This window comes from Typopeltis vanoorti, chromosome 2 (assembly GCF_054136105.1).
Source record: "Typopeltis vanoorti isolate ZY-2024b chromosome 2, IOZ_Tvanoo_1.0, whole genome shotgun sequence".
Lineage (NCBI taxonomy): Eukaryota > Metazoa > Arthropoda > Arachnida > Uropygi > Thelyphonidae > Typopeltis > Typopeltis vanoorti.
Window position 1 is genome coordinate 130,159,876 of NC_143550.1, and position 15,415 is coordinate 130,175,290.

General features: G+C 34.0%; 1 protein-coding gene across 2 annotated transcripts in view; it reads left to right on the forward strand.

Moving 5' to 3' along the window:
• Cdep (Chondrocyte-derived ezrin-like domain containing protein) overlaps positions 1-15,415 on the forward strand; it is a 741,059-nt gene that overhangs the window by 357,649 nt on the left and 367,995 nt on the right. For both annotated transcript variants that reach the window (XM_090413128.1, XM_090413137.1), the window contains exon 15: positions 6,556-6,788. In XM_090413128.1, coding sequence (XP_090269254.1) covers positions 6,556-6,788 — 233 coding nt within the window. The remainder of the gene's footprint in view (positions 1-6,555; positions 6,789-15,415) is intronic.

Genomic DNA, 15,415 nt, shown 5'->3' on the forward strand with positions numbered 1-15,415 from the left:
ACTCAGAATTAGAGGTATTCCCCTACTGAGTGTTCCTGGTAAGATTTATCTAAGTATGAGGGTGGTCTGAAAAGTTCTCGGCCTAACAATGAAAAAATGAATTTATAATTTCAAAATTATTTGTATTTTTCAACATAATCTCCCTTAAGACTAATACATTTATTCCAGCGATGCTCCAGTGCCATTATCCCCTCCATGTAGTGGTTCTCAGTTAGATCTGCAAAATATCCTCCCTCTACAGCTGCAATCACCCTCTTGATTCGAAGAAAAATGCTGACCAGCGAGAAAGAGTTTTAGTTTTGGGAAGAGATAGAGTCAGAGGGAGCCAAATCTTGGGAATAGGGTGGGTGTTCCAACAATTCATTGTGCAGATCCCTTAATTTTCCCATTGCCAAAACACCTCTGTAGGCAGGTGCATTGTCCTGATGAAAGATGATTTTTTTCTTCTGGAAACCGGGTCTTTTCTCAATTTTTTCATCTAGTCTAGTTAAAAGATCAGAATAATAATCCCCAGTTATTGTTTTACCCTTTTCAAGATAACTAATAAACAAAATGCCTTTAGCATCTCAAAACACCAATGACATGACCTTTCCTGCTGATGGAACCGACTTTGTCTTCTTTGGTGCTGAACAACCGGCTTCTGTCCACTGTTTTCACTGCTGTTTGGATTCTGATGTGTAATGGTGAATCAGTTTTATTCTTGTTAAAACACTCCAAGCACTGTTCAGAGATTTTCATGTGAGTGCGTTTTTGATGTGCTGTGCGCAAGCACGGCACCCATCTTGCGCAAAGCTTTTTCATTTGCAATTCTTCATGCAAAATATATCCTATACATTCTTTTGAAATGCCTATAATCTCAGCAATTTATGCACTTTGAGTTGCCGGTCATCCAATACCATATCGTTCACTTGATCAATAATTTCTGGAGTAATTACATTCATAACAGTTTTTGGACATTCTTCACATCCAAAGGACCATCTTCAAGGCTGGTATGACAATGTTTAAACTCGGCAGTCCATTCTTTAATTGTCAAAAACGAAGGAGTAGAGTGCCCATAAACTTTTATGAACTTCGAGTGAATTTCTTTTGCCTTTAAACCTTCAAGCTCTAAGTCAGCAGTTAGAATTGAAGGAGGTACTGGAAGGGGGTTTGATGTAAAATCAGGTGTGTGAAAAGGGCACGTTATTGCCACTATTATTCATTATCTATATAGATCACATTATAAAGGAAAATAGTATTAAATCTGATAGCTGTTTACTTTATTCAGATGATGTTATACTTTTGAATAAATCCAGTACAAGTCTGCAAGATTCCCTGACTAAATAGAATAAATGTTGTAATAAATTTGTTTTGAAAATCAGCAATAAAAAGATGAAGATAACAAAAATAGGCAGAAACATTGAAAACAACTGTATTCTGAATGAACCTATAGAACAAGTAAAATGGTTCAGCTAAAATAGATACGTTTTTAGTGAAGATGGTAAATTAAATATGGAAATAGACAACACAATTAGCAAAGCTGGTATGGTAGAAAATCAGCTGAATAAATTTATATGGAATAAGAAAGAAATTGGTCAAAACACTAAATTAGCTGTATATAAGACAGTGTTCAGACCAATTTTAACTTATGGATCTGAGAGCTGGATTAGAAATAACTCTTGATCAAAGACTCGAAACTTCTGATATGTGAATTATGGGAAATATTAGTGGAGTGTACAAATGGCATCATTGATAGTATCACATTAACAAAATTAGAATATTAGGAAAGAACTTACCATTGTTATCATTCAGGAATGTGATAGTAGAGCTAATTTCAAATGGTATGGTCACTTAAAGAGAATGAAAGATTAGCAAAATAAGTGTTCTTTGCCAGTTGGTAGGAAAAAGACCAAGATGTAGATGAATTGATAACAGTACCAAGTGCCATAAAAGACAGAAATATAAGATCTGATAATGTTGTTGTTCTTGACAGATTAATTTGGTGGAAAATTGTTGGTTGCAAGTTAGTAATGGTATAACTTTTTCATGATTATTATTATTACAGGGCACCTCCAAGGAGACCAAGGGCTCATTGTGGGAGGGTCTCTACTCCACTTCATTAAATATATCTCATCCTCTCCACTACTACTTAATTCTCTCACTACAATTCTCTCAATTCTCTTAATTCTCTCAATTCAACACTACTAATCATCACCAACAACAGTATTTTTTGTCTGTAAATTGCATGTGTTCTGAAGGCTGATTTGTCTGTATTCGGGATAAAAAACCTGAGTTTCTGGGAGAAGAGAAAGAAAAAAAAACTGCTACCTCCATATGAGATCTGCTAACTTGGGAAGTCAGCTGAATAAATTTATGTGAAATAAGAAAGAAATTAGTCAGAACACTAAATAGCTGTGTGTAAGATAGTATTCAAACCAATTTTAACTTATGGATCTGAGAACTGGATTAGAAATAAAACATGATTATAAATAATGATAAACAGAATTTTACATATTACTTAATGGAATAGTAAAAGGAAAAAATACTGCTGGGAAGATCTAAAAGGAAATGAATAGAAAACATCTAGAATATTAGTGATCTGAACTCTTACAGAAATTTAACCATGACTGGTTTTAGATTGGACTGGAAAGCTGTTGTTCATGGTAGCCTAAATCCACTTTAGCATGTGCAAAATGATGCTAATGAAATTAGTGTTGCTTTGGCAAACTGTTTGACTTGTAATGTAATTTGTTTCCCTGTGTGTATACACTTACATTTTGATGATGTGAATAATGATGCATGTATGGACTATTATCATAAATGATGCATTCATCAGTTTTTCCCTCCACACATTAGGCCTTTTTTTTTTTTCAAGATAGCCTCACAAAGACATTGCATTACCTCAAGATAATACTCCATGTTCCCTGTCTTACCTTGTGGAATAAAATTCATCTTGAACAATGCCCTAAGAATTGAAGAAAAAAAGAAAAAAAAAAACTGTCATCGTTACTTTGACATTTGACTGCACTTGTCTCACTTTTTTGGGTCATGGTGACCCTTTTGACACCCAGTGTGACAATTCAGCTTTTGTTCGATGTCGTTGCTGTAAACCCACATCTTATCCTTAGTAATGATGTCTTTTAAAAAGTTTTCATTCTCATAAGCTCGATTGAAAAGCTCTTGGCTCATATCAACTCAGATTTGATTTTGATCTCAGTCAATGGCAAGGCACAAATTTGGATGCCTAGGCATGCCTAAGAATTTAGGCATTCTTATGCATGCCTAAATTTTGCATAAGAATCTCATGACAGAAATTTTTTAAAATGTTTACTCCTTCAGCTACCTCTCTAACAGTTAAATGGCAGTTAGTATGGTTAACTTCATGAACTTTTGCAACATTTTTCTCAATTTTTGCTGTTGACAGTTGTCCTGAACAGGAATCATCATCAACTGAAGTTCGGCCATCTTTGAAACCTTTCCCCTACTCATATGTTTGAGTACAACCGAAAGCCTTATTCCCAAATGCTGCTTTTAACATTTCAAATGTCTCTAAAAGATTTTCCCAATTTGGCACAAAACTTCACAGAAATTCGTTGATCATGAAAATCACTCATTTTAAACCCTACAGAAAATTGCCAAATGCACTGCACAAAACAGATGTAGTACAATAACTAAGTAAAATATTACGTTGCGGTTTTTACTAGGCTATTTCTCAATGTTGCCACTAGATTGCAGCATATGAGGTATGCAGCTAACAGCACTTGTTGATGTGATAATTCATAAGTTCAGGAATTTCCTGGACAAACCTCGTGCCCTTTTCCATTTAATAATTAAAGAATATATTATAAACAAATTCTAGTAACTCTATAGACTGCTCTGGTGTTCTTTGAACCATTTCGTAGTCAGCAGCGTTGATTGCTATGGTTAATGTTTGATTTAAGTATAGCCTGCTGATCCCTAGAAACCGAGACTGTAGCTCTTTATATAGTGTGATACTGTTACATGAACTCCTGCTTTGATTATTTTCTCAGATTTCTATTTTGTCCTTCTGAATATCCTCTGCTCTTAAATGATGTCATCTTGGGTCTTTCTTGGCTTGAGAAGACATCCTTGCATTTCCATTAAGCTGAATAATAAGGTTACCTATAATTGATTTTGAGAGATGCAACCTTTTACCAATATTATGAACAAATTTTGATATGTATTGTGAAACAGAATCCATATTGGTGTCCACTAATATGTTATCCCCCTTTGTCAAAGGCATTAAATCATCAGACTAGAGAACACTATCTCAGAACTTTAACAAATGTAGGTAAAGGTTGAAGTGTGACTTCTACATCTTTTTGAAAGTGTGTGAAGGCTGTACAAGTGAGGAATTAAGCATATTGTAATCGGCTTTCATTGAAATCTTCATACTTGTTTTTCTCTTTATGCCGAAGCACAAAACTGATACATGTAAATGATCAGTATATATCCAAAATTGATTTCTAAAGGGCCAACAACAGAAATTTATCATGTCCAAATGGCAGTCATGTATTTTAGTCTCCAAGGCTGTAACTTTACTTTCACCTCTTATGTGTGGATTATTCTCTTGCATAATTACCATGGAAAAAGCCAATCTTCTGGCTTCTTACTTTTGTTCCAATTTTTGCATTGATGATCTTGTTATTGGAGTTGATCATGTTACCGATATAACGGTAACATGATCAACTCCTGAGTTGATCATGTTACCGTTATATTCTCTCATCATTCTCATCTCTGAAACTTGAAATTAGCTAATATTCAAGCTCTAAGTAGGACACAAATCTCTATCATCCAATTTCTATGACTATAATTCTTTTCTAATGTAACAGAACACTATTAACTCTCAACTTCAGTGCCGTCTGGTAACCTTTACACTGAAAAATGATCTTCAGTTCTGTTATTGCCAATGAATAGGTGATCTAGCTTATGCCACCTACTTTTGGACAAATGCATGGAATTTCTTTTTATCTCTAAGGCAATTGTTATCACAAAGACCTATTAAGTAAGCTTTCATTATATGGTGTGTCTTCTGACTTCTTTTCTTTCTCATTGCATATTATGTGCAATGGTATGTATATTTATTTTCAGACTTTGCAATTTGCATGGGGAGTTCACATGGCTCTTTATTCTGTATATTAATGACCACTTTCATTTGACTGCATCTCCAATCCACTGTTTGATCCCAGCACTAGTTGTAAACAGTTATCTCTTCTCTTTCTCAGTTGTTAATGTTTACACGAGGCAAAACAACAAAACTTTCAGAATATCAGCTTCCATAACTTCAGTTCTTATCACCAAACTAACCTTTTGGGGTTTTGATGCTAGTAAAACTGTCATGTCTTAGTTCTTATTTAACAAAAAAAAAAAAAAAAATTTTTTTTTTCTTTCAGTCTCTTTTCTTCTGTGCTGTTTCTTGTCTTAAATATATTACAAATATGTCACCTCAGTATTTCAGAAATTATGTCTCCTCTTTCACTCAAGGAGCAAGTTTATATCTGATCAACTATTAATTCTATAATAATCTCATATCTGTCCACCCATTGGGTATTCACAACATCTTATTAGAGGCATATGGAAGACACTACCCATGATGTCAAATTCATGCACCATTAATTATTCTGCCACTGTTGAAAACACTGCTCATGTTTACTATTTCTTATGATTTATTAGTCTATATATCTTAAATATTCTAAAATCTTCATTTAGTAGGAAGCAAAAAGTCATAGAGAATGAGTTCTGGGAGTGAGGGATATGATAGGTAACAAAAATTGATACAATGCAAGACTTAAATTAGAAGTTTTATTTACATAAAATTTCCACTCTAGTATCAAGGGCATGTTCAGAGGGAATTACAAAAATAAATAAGTCACAAACAACATAAATGAAGAATCAAAAATAAAAACACATAATTTACATAGGAATAAAGTATATCAGCAGCATCCAAATTGCTCTAAAGCTCTAACACTCTTTTTATTTTATATATTTAATAAAAACAAAGTTAACCAGGGTGAGCTCTATGAAGAACAGTATCCCATAAGGGGAAATAACTTAAACCCATCACTTCTGTTCAGATTAGGGCCATGTAGCATTATTTGCATATCAATTCATCAAAATATCTATGATAGGTACTGTACTGCCACTCTAGCCTGCTAAAAACTGTTACACATATGCAACTTTGCTGAGCTCCAAGTTATTTATATAATTAAGTATTAGTAACTATTTTTTTAAATTGTTTTCATCGGTCATCCTTCCTTAAACATCTGATTACCCCTAAGTAATGCAGTAGGTTAACATTTTAGCAATGTTAACCTCCATGGCAATTAGGGTCGCTCCTGAGTGTCGAGTCTTCAAATGGGGGATCTTCCCAACCTGGTGCCCCCACCCCAGTTCTGGACTGGTATGCCAGTTCTCCTTGAATTCTGATGACTCGAATTTTGAAGACTCGACACTCAGGATAGCCCCTGAGTTTCAAAAGTGACATAAAAAGGCTTATCATTTTATATATATATATATATATATAGGGTAGATTATTATTATTATTTTTTTTTGTAGCATTTGAATCACCACCTCCTTATCAGTCTCCAGCTAAAGATTTTCCAAGTCCATCAAGTCAACCTAAAAGTAGTAGCAATATTCATAGTGAAACTACATCTGCCTCTACAAAAGGTCTTTCTAGTGATGACGATTCAAGTCGTTCACCAACTTCACCACTTCGTAGTTTGAGGGATGAAAGGAGCATTCCTGCCTCGCCAAGATCTGAAACTGAATCTGAAATTAGACGGAAAGTATGTTGCAATTTAGAATTGTCTTTAAAGATGGTTAGTTATTGCAAAAAAAGTAGCTTTATTTTAAAAACATTTATTTTTTCATAGGTAGTAATAATGATTATTGAACTGTATCTATATTTTAAGCAGAATGTTTACTTGCTTCCAAACTTGGATGATAAGTAACATTGTACATTGAATAAGAAAACATAAGTCATATATCCACTTTGCTAATTCTCACTTTTCACTAATTCTACTTGTGTGAGACACAAGTAGAATTAGTGAAGAGTGAGAAATGTGTGATGTAGGTGAAGCATAATGGAACTGCATGCTTCCAGAAGGGTCATTCTGTGTATGAAGTCTACATGAATATACCCGGCCACACAGGCAGCATTCTCTATTTTGGTTAGCAGCTTGCCAGAGAATGTTAAACCCAATTGCTCTAAGGAACTGAAGTTTGAAAGACTGGATGGCTATACTGGAACTGACCAGGAACAGAATAAGGAAAGTGAGAGGAAATACTGAAAATTAGCACCTGGAATTTAGGGTCACTGACAGGAAAAGAATTAATTGAAGTACTCAAAAATCATAACATTATTTGTATGGAATTAGAGAAAAAGAGAGAGGGAAAAGCAAAAGAATAAAGCAAATTGCTAATAATATATATAACAGAGTTGAAAAACATGAAAGAGCATGGAGTTGGAATAGTGATACATAAAGATATGAGAGTAAGTACAAGAATTTAATTATATATCAAGCAGAATGCTATATTTAATACTAAAGATGGGGGTGAGTCACAAAATTATGCTCTAGGTTTTAAAAAAGAGATTGTTCACAATGATATGTAAATTGAATTGACTAATGGATTCCAAGTTGGAATCTGTAATATAAAAACTTTGTTTAAACTTGGATCTCTTCAGTGTGTAATAAGGTGCCATATCAAATTATAATATTCAGATCTTAGCTGTACATGAAACCAGATGGCTGTGTCAGAAACAAATATATATATATATATATTCTATAGTGGAACATATAATGAATAGCATGAAAATAGTGTAGGTTGTAGACGACTGACTCTTGTATCTGTGAGGGTGTGCTGAAAAGTAGCGATAATCACCATGAAGAAATTGAGGTAGAGTAACTTACACATTATTCTACATATTCTCCATAAAGTGTTATACACTCGTCATTTGCAATACTCTGACAAAAGAAGTCTTTCCCTTGTTGCACAAACCAGTCCTCAGCTGCAGATATGGCTTTATCATCTGTGGTATATTTTGTTACTTTTAAGTTTCTTTAAATGTGGGAATAGGAAATAGTCAGATGGGGCCAGGTCTGGCAGATAGGATGGGTAACACAGACAGTGAAAGCCCAAGTTGTGTATTGTATGTTGGGTTTGATGTCAGCAGGTGCATTTTCCTGTAAAAGCAACACACCTGTGCTCAGTTTCCTGCAGAATTTTTTCTTCAGTTCCTCCTTCACTTCCTTCAGAGCTGTTGAATACACTGCTGCTCTAACAGTTTCACCTTTTTTGAGGTACTTAATAAGAATTACACAATCCATATCCCAAAAGACAGTGACAAGAACCTTCCCTGCTGACTTCTGGGTTTGATGTTCTTTGACCGTGGAGAACCTTTGTGTCTCCACTCCATTAACTGTTGTTTGGTTTCTGGGTTATAGTGATGAAGCAATGTTTCATCACTATGTGATGAATTTATAAGTTAAAGAACAACACTTGTCCCAGAATGACATTTCCAGGCTAAATATCCTTGTGACCAAAATATTACCTTTATATTTTTATTTTATTTTATTTATTTATTTATTTTATTCAGAAGGTTATTTCTGTCGAGGATGTGGATATTTCTCTGACAAGCCTGCCAAAACAAACAAGTTCTTGAAATGGATGACTTCAGATAATATATGAGCTCTTATATGGACCTCTAGGAAAATGCATACATTCAAACAGATGAAAATTGAAAAGTCTCATGGAGAGAGGTCTTGAGAATGAAAGGAGCAATGTCCACTAAGAATTATGAATTGGTCCATCAGAAGGCAGAAAAGAGGAAAAACCAAGGATTGCATGCAGAGGTATCATTGTGAGAACATGTAGAAAAGAGGCTTACAGGATAAAGATTTGAAAAACCATCAAGATTGGAATCTGAGAACTGGCTGACAAGTGGAAATGCCAGCAAAAATAACTATTGGAGAAAAATGAAAGAATCAGAAAACAAACCAATCATTAGAGAATCAGTGGCAAAATCTGAAAAAACACAGATGGATGCAGCCAATTTACATACTGATTTACATACAGATTTACATACTGAAGTCATATTGAAAGTTTCAGGCAAGTAAGTCTGTAGATATGGAGTACAATATAAAATAGCTAACAAAAAGCCATGAGAAGAACTTGGTAAGGATATGTCAAGAAATATATCATCCTTTACAAATTAAGGTAAAAATAATCAGAGGTATTAAAAGTGACTTTATGACATGATGATAATGATATGCAGTATGCCTGAAGTAATTATTTAAGTAGTGACAAAACAGTTCTCAAAAATATTAAAGAAGAATGTAGTCAAGCGTACATATCAATACTTTATATGTACTTCCAATAAAAAAAAGACACCGAAAACCTGAAATATAGAAAGGCAGATGGAATAGGATGATGATCGATGAGAAATGTGTAAATATGGCGGTATACAACGTTTACATCTTTACACTACACTAACTCAGAAGGGGCCTTATTGGAATTGCTTTCATAGTACCCATCTATAAGAAAGGAAATAAAACAATGCAAAAATTTTGAGAAATTTCCCTGTTGAGTGTTTCACATAAGATTATACACGTATACTTGAGGGCTAAGCAAAATTATGAATGAAAATCAGAAACTTGGGGAAGAACAATCTTGGGTTTATATCAAATAGGAATTGTCAGGATCACCTTGTGACGTTAAGACATATGGCAGGGATATTAAAAGATAAAATGTTTTATGACTAAAGAACATGCAGTAATAACAAGGAAGTATATAAATTACACCTACTGGTTTCATGTAATTACAAAGAATTGATGGCTTCATTATTTATTATTAAACATCAAATATATATAAATATATATCAAAGTTGCCTAAACACTGAAAAACCATTACAAGAGAAATAAATTGATGCTAACAAATAAATGTAAGGTTGCATGTCATTCATTAGCTGTCTGCAGTTAAATAACAGAAGGCGATTGTTATCGAAGTCTGTGATGTTAAAAGTTTAATGAGTGATTTCTGTATATCACTGAATATCAGTCCTTGGTTTTTATTCGATGATTCATATGACTGGATGACTGTAATTGATTACTTCAGAAGTCTGGAATGAAAATTTTCTTCTATGTGAGAAATGTTGAAAGTTTTTCTTACTTGGTTATACTATAAATTAAAGATGCCAAGAAATTATATTTTTGGTTTAATCCTTTGTCAAAGTGTAAGCAAACATAGTTTGCAAGTGAAGTACCTTCATGACTGGGCAACTCGTATATGGAGGCTAATGACTTCACATTATTAGGATAGAAAAAATACTAGTACTAAATACTAAGCCCAGAAATCCCCTCCTTTGAATGTATGGGATGGTAACAGTATAACTGTTACTATTCCGTACATTCAAGGCACATCTGAAAAGATATCTAGGGTACTTAATAAATATCAACTATGCACCATATTCAAACCATATGTCAAATTGACAACTCTCATCTCTTCATCTGAGGACACACTCTCTTCTTTATTACATCTAGTTTATGCCTTGGATACCCCTGTCACATAACATCAAATGGAAGAAAACAAAACAGAAGTCAGAGAGATTATTTTTGGAATCAACAGCAGCTTTGAAATATACGTCAACAAATACGGCTGTATAAATTTACCAAAAATCTGGGAGACAGCCATTTTAAGATCTAATTAATACTTGTATTCTCTCTTTATCCAACATACTGTATTCCTTAATTAGGACTTTAGTTCCTTATGTTGTCCATTACAATTTTTTAAAACTATTCTCACGTTGTTTTTTGTACTGTGACAAACTGTTCTTGTGCTCTGAAAATGCTGGATATAATACCAGCTAATAAGTTAATAAATATTAATTATTTTCTTATCATTCTATGTTGTAATCAATATCATGAAAATAAATTAACAGAATATGCTTCATTATACCAGTAATGCACATGTTTATCTTTGATATATGCAAGCATGGTTTCATAGAAAGCTAATATCATAATTTAAAAAAAATAACACAGTGACTAATTACAATTACTACAATACATTGTTTACCTTTCATATGAATAAAGAGAATATATATCTGCATGTTATGTTGTGTTGTGCTTGTTGACATCTTTAGGAAAATTCAGGTAGGAAGAAGTTTGATCAGGTCCTAATCCTTAAAAAAAACCTTCTAGAGTGACATATTTAACTATTCTGATAAATACAAAGTAATCCCTATTGCATCTTCCATGTAAGATTTATGCAAGCATATTTGTGGATAAGCAAAATTGTGGAAGTGAAACTTGGGGGAAGAAAAATGTGGCTTTTTTACCTGATAAGGGATATTAGGATCAGGTTTTAAAATTACAACATAGTTGTGAAATCATATTAGGATTAGATTTTCACTTCAGAACATACCATATTTGCCAGTGTATAAGATGCACCCCCTTTTTTGTACACATTTTTTAGGAAAAAAACTTGATCACTGAATATTCTAATGAATTTACAGTATTTCAAATATAAAGTAATAAGCAGGTCTACTTTCAACAAATACCTAATCTAACTAGAAAAGAGTACCCACCTTTTAATCTTCTAAATCAAAATCTGAGTCTTCATACAACAAACTGTCCTCTGTACCATCCAGCGCATTACTAATACCACACTTCTTAAATGATTTAACCACTGTCTCAGTTTTCACAGCATCCCATGAAGCTCATATCCACTCACAAACTTGCAAAATGCTAGGCCTCTTTTTTCTTCCTGATGGCATAACCTCAAACTCTGAAGACTGCAATCCAGCAGTCTTCTGAATACAGTGTTCCACTTCTCCTTCATAAATCCCTTAAATGGTTTATTAATACAGACATCTAAAGGTTGAAGCTGACTAGTTAGACCTCCTGGAATTACAGCTAACTGAGTTTTCAATTCCTTGAGTTTATTTTTAACATCTTCTATTCTGTGAGAACAAAACTGACCCCATACTAGCAGGGCAGGCTTCTTCAACAGGCCGACAGAGCACCTAGACCAAATGTTATCTATCCATAACTGGAATACATAACTAACGTAACTGGAATGCTCTCACATACTGCAAGGAAGCAAGAAAGAAATCGAGCAACTTGGAACAGAGAAAATTTCCAGAAATGAAAGTAATAAACTGAGTATTGGCGTATAAGACGCATCCTGTTTTTCAGACCTATTTTCAAAGAAAAAAATTTTGTCTTATATGCTGGCAAATATGGTAGTTAAGAAATCATGGGAATATAGCAAGGATGTGTATTTAGGAAAAGGAATATGCAGATATCCAGAGACAAAAGTCTCTTAAAAATGCTGCAGTTTTATGGTGTAAAGGGGACATTATACACAGCAATATGTAGCCTGTATTTCAGCCTTGAGTCAGCAGTTAGAATTTAAATGTAGGAGAAGATGGTTTGAGGCTAAATCAGGTGTGAAGATGGCAGGTAATGGTCTCAGATATCTAGTACACATTATTTGCAGTCCATTGTTTGTACACAAGATCCTCCACAAAGATACCACTAATAACAAAAAAGATTTCAAGAATGCTATTGCTATACCATATGTTAGAGGCATTTCAGAAAAGATAGACAGAACACTACACAAATACAACATCAAAACTACCTTTAAACCCCCGACAGAATTAAGACACCTACTCAGTTCTTCCAAGGATCCCCTGCCACACTTAGCCCACCCAGGGGTTTACAAAATAGATTGCACATGTAACATACTAATACATAGGGGAAACAAGGCGAACCATCCCAATCAGAAAGGATGAACACAAATGTCACATAAAATATTCTCCATTTTGGAAAAACCGGCCTTTCTGACCACGCACTCCAAACATACCACAGAATTGACTGGAAAAGTACCAAGTCCCTACACCGCACCAAAACCTGGTTCGAGTGGAAATTCAAGGAAGCATGTGAAATGCTCAAACATGATCTGAATAAAAATGATGGTCTAACAATTCCAAGAATGTGGAGGACCCATCTACAATATTCATAGCAACCATGAAGAAAAATCTCAATACAAGAAGACTTTAAGTGTTTTTTTTTTTTTTCCTCCTGAACATTCAATAGCAACCTGTACTATACAAATCCAGAAGATAATCGTAAATTATAAAGTTTATATAACATTATAAACTATTATTCCAGAAGAATCCTAGTACGTGAGGACTTTAGCAAAGTTTATTGTAGTTTTAATTTTATTTTTGTTTATTTTATTTTATTTACTTAATTTTTTTTTCTCACTAGAGGGCAGGCTAAGAAAAAAGATTAGTTAACAACGTAGATGTAATTTACTTGTATAGCGTGCAACAGCATGTAGCTTGTTTTTATACACATGTATCCCTCTGAAGATGACCTCAATACAGGGGTCAAAACGTAAAGTTATTATTTTATTATTAATCAGTAAAATAATCTTTTCAACACGTGTGTTTTGTGTCCCTAACTTCATAAATATGAATCATTGTTTGTATAATTTTGTAGGTAAGAGAAATCCAAATGCTATGCAAGGCCTTTGTTTATATTTAGACTGCTATGTGACTTGCTGTACTTGCTAAATTCTTTGTGAAAATGTCATGGTCAAAAATTATCCTCAAGATAAGCCATCTAATGAATGACTTATCTACCTGTGACCACCAGTATGGATTTTGTCACTCTTGATCCATGATCTCTTAGCCTGCATCACCCTGGATACATGATATGGAAAGGTTTAAAGAAAAAACACATGCTGTTGCTCTTGACATTTTGCATAAACATTCTGATGTAGGATATCCATATTAAAATTCACTTATCCCACAAAATTAAAAAACATGCAAAAAATAAATTCATTTGTTACGTACTCTGATATAAATATGGTATTAGAAATGCTTTCCACTCTTCTTCCACATGTTGGGATAGAATAAATTATTGATTACTCTACTATGTTTATGAAAACTTTTGTTTAACAACATAGAAATACTTGAATAAACTATAAAACAAGTTTTTACAGGTAATGAGTATAATGAAATATTTGAAAAGAGGAATAACAATGGAATACCAGTTGTTAACTACTGGTAACCACACGTGCATTGTGCTGAATTTCAGATCTGATTTGATGTAAAATCATCCCTTGCTTTTTGTTGCACTGTTGTGGATCTTCGATCATGTCAGCTGATTCCTTGACTACTTTTGAGAAAAAATTGTAATCTGTGTGTAGCATTTTAGTTTTTTGCCATGATACTTGATGTTTGGTTTCTGTTGTACTGCCAATCCTGATTTGTGCTTCCTTTCATTCTCATCTTTGACATGTTCAGATTGGCATTCAGGTTGGGAGAATTATATGAATTAGTCCATATAAGATCTATTTATTTAAAATGAAAACTTTATTGCTTTCCAGTTTATATAGAAAATGGCCTAGTAAAGTTCATTTGTGAGTCGTTAACTTTTTTTTTTTTTTTTTTTTTTTTAATTTCTCAGTCCAAAGGGTGATTCGAAGCTTTTGATATGGTTCTAGTTATTTCTGGAAGTATGTTGATACTATCATTGTAGAAAAAAAATTCATTCTAAAGTAATTAAAGATTCAAAATGATGCAAAATGAACTGTCTTAATCTATGCTGCTGTTACACATGCAGGAGCAATTTCTGTATTAACTTTCTTCCTATGTAAATACAAGGGGATAAAAGCTTTGCTGGAACCGTCATCATCATCCTCATTGTTTCACTGATTTAGGCCCGATGGCCTGTTCCAGTCTCATTCCATCTTTTCCTTGTTGTCATTCAACTGGGTGGTATCAGAGTATCTTTCTGGATAGTTTGGAACTGTCTGTTCTTTCTGTATGTTCAGTCCACTTCTTTCAGTATTCGTATACTTTCTCCAATACTTAGTCTAATTTTAGTTCTTTATGTACTTGTATGCTTTTTTGTCCCAGAGAGTTTAGCCTGCTGTTCTTCATAGAATTTCATTTCTCCAGTTTCTATTATTTTTTTTCTTCTGGAGAGACTGTGGTGCCGAAACTTTTGAAACTGTTATTCTTGTATGCTTTTGAACTTGGTTAGGTTTGAAGATATTATTGATCATTCTTGCTATCTTTATTAAAGAATAATAATGTACAAGTGACAGTGACAGCTAAGAGGAAGGCAAAGCAGAAGTGGGGATGAGTCAAGAGTGGAAGAGAACAGGTGTACAGAGAGAGAAAGCAAGAAGCCAAGAGAGTTGTGGCACAGGCTTTCTGAGGGGATGGTGCAGAACATCAGTAGAGTGGAAGTGACGGAGGCCATGAAGAGAATGAGGAATGGAAAATCGGTGGGCCCCAACAGAATTCCAATGGAGGCATGGAAGGCACTGGGGGAAGAGGGAATTGACCTGCTGTGGGACCTGTTTGTGAAAGTTTGCCAACAGGAAAATATACCTGAGG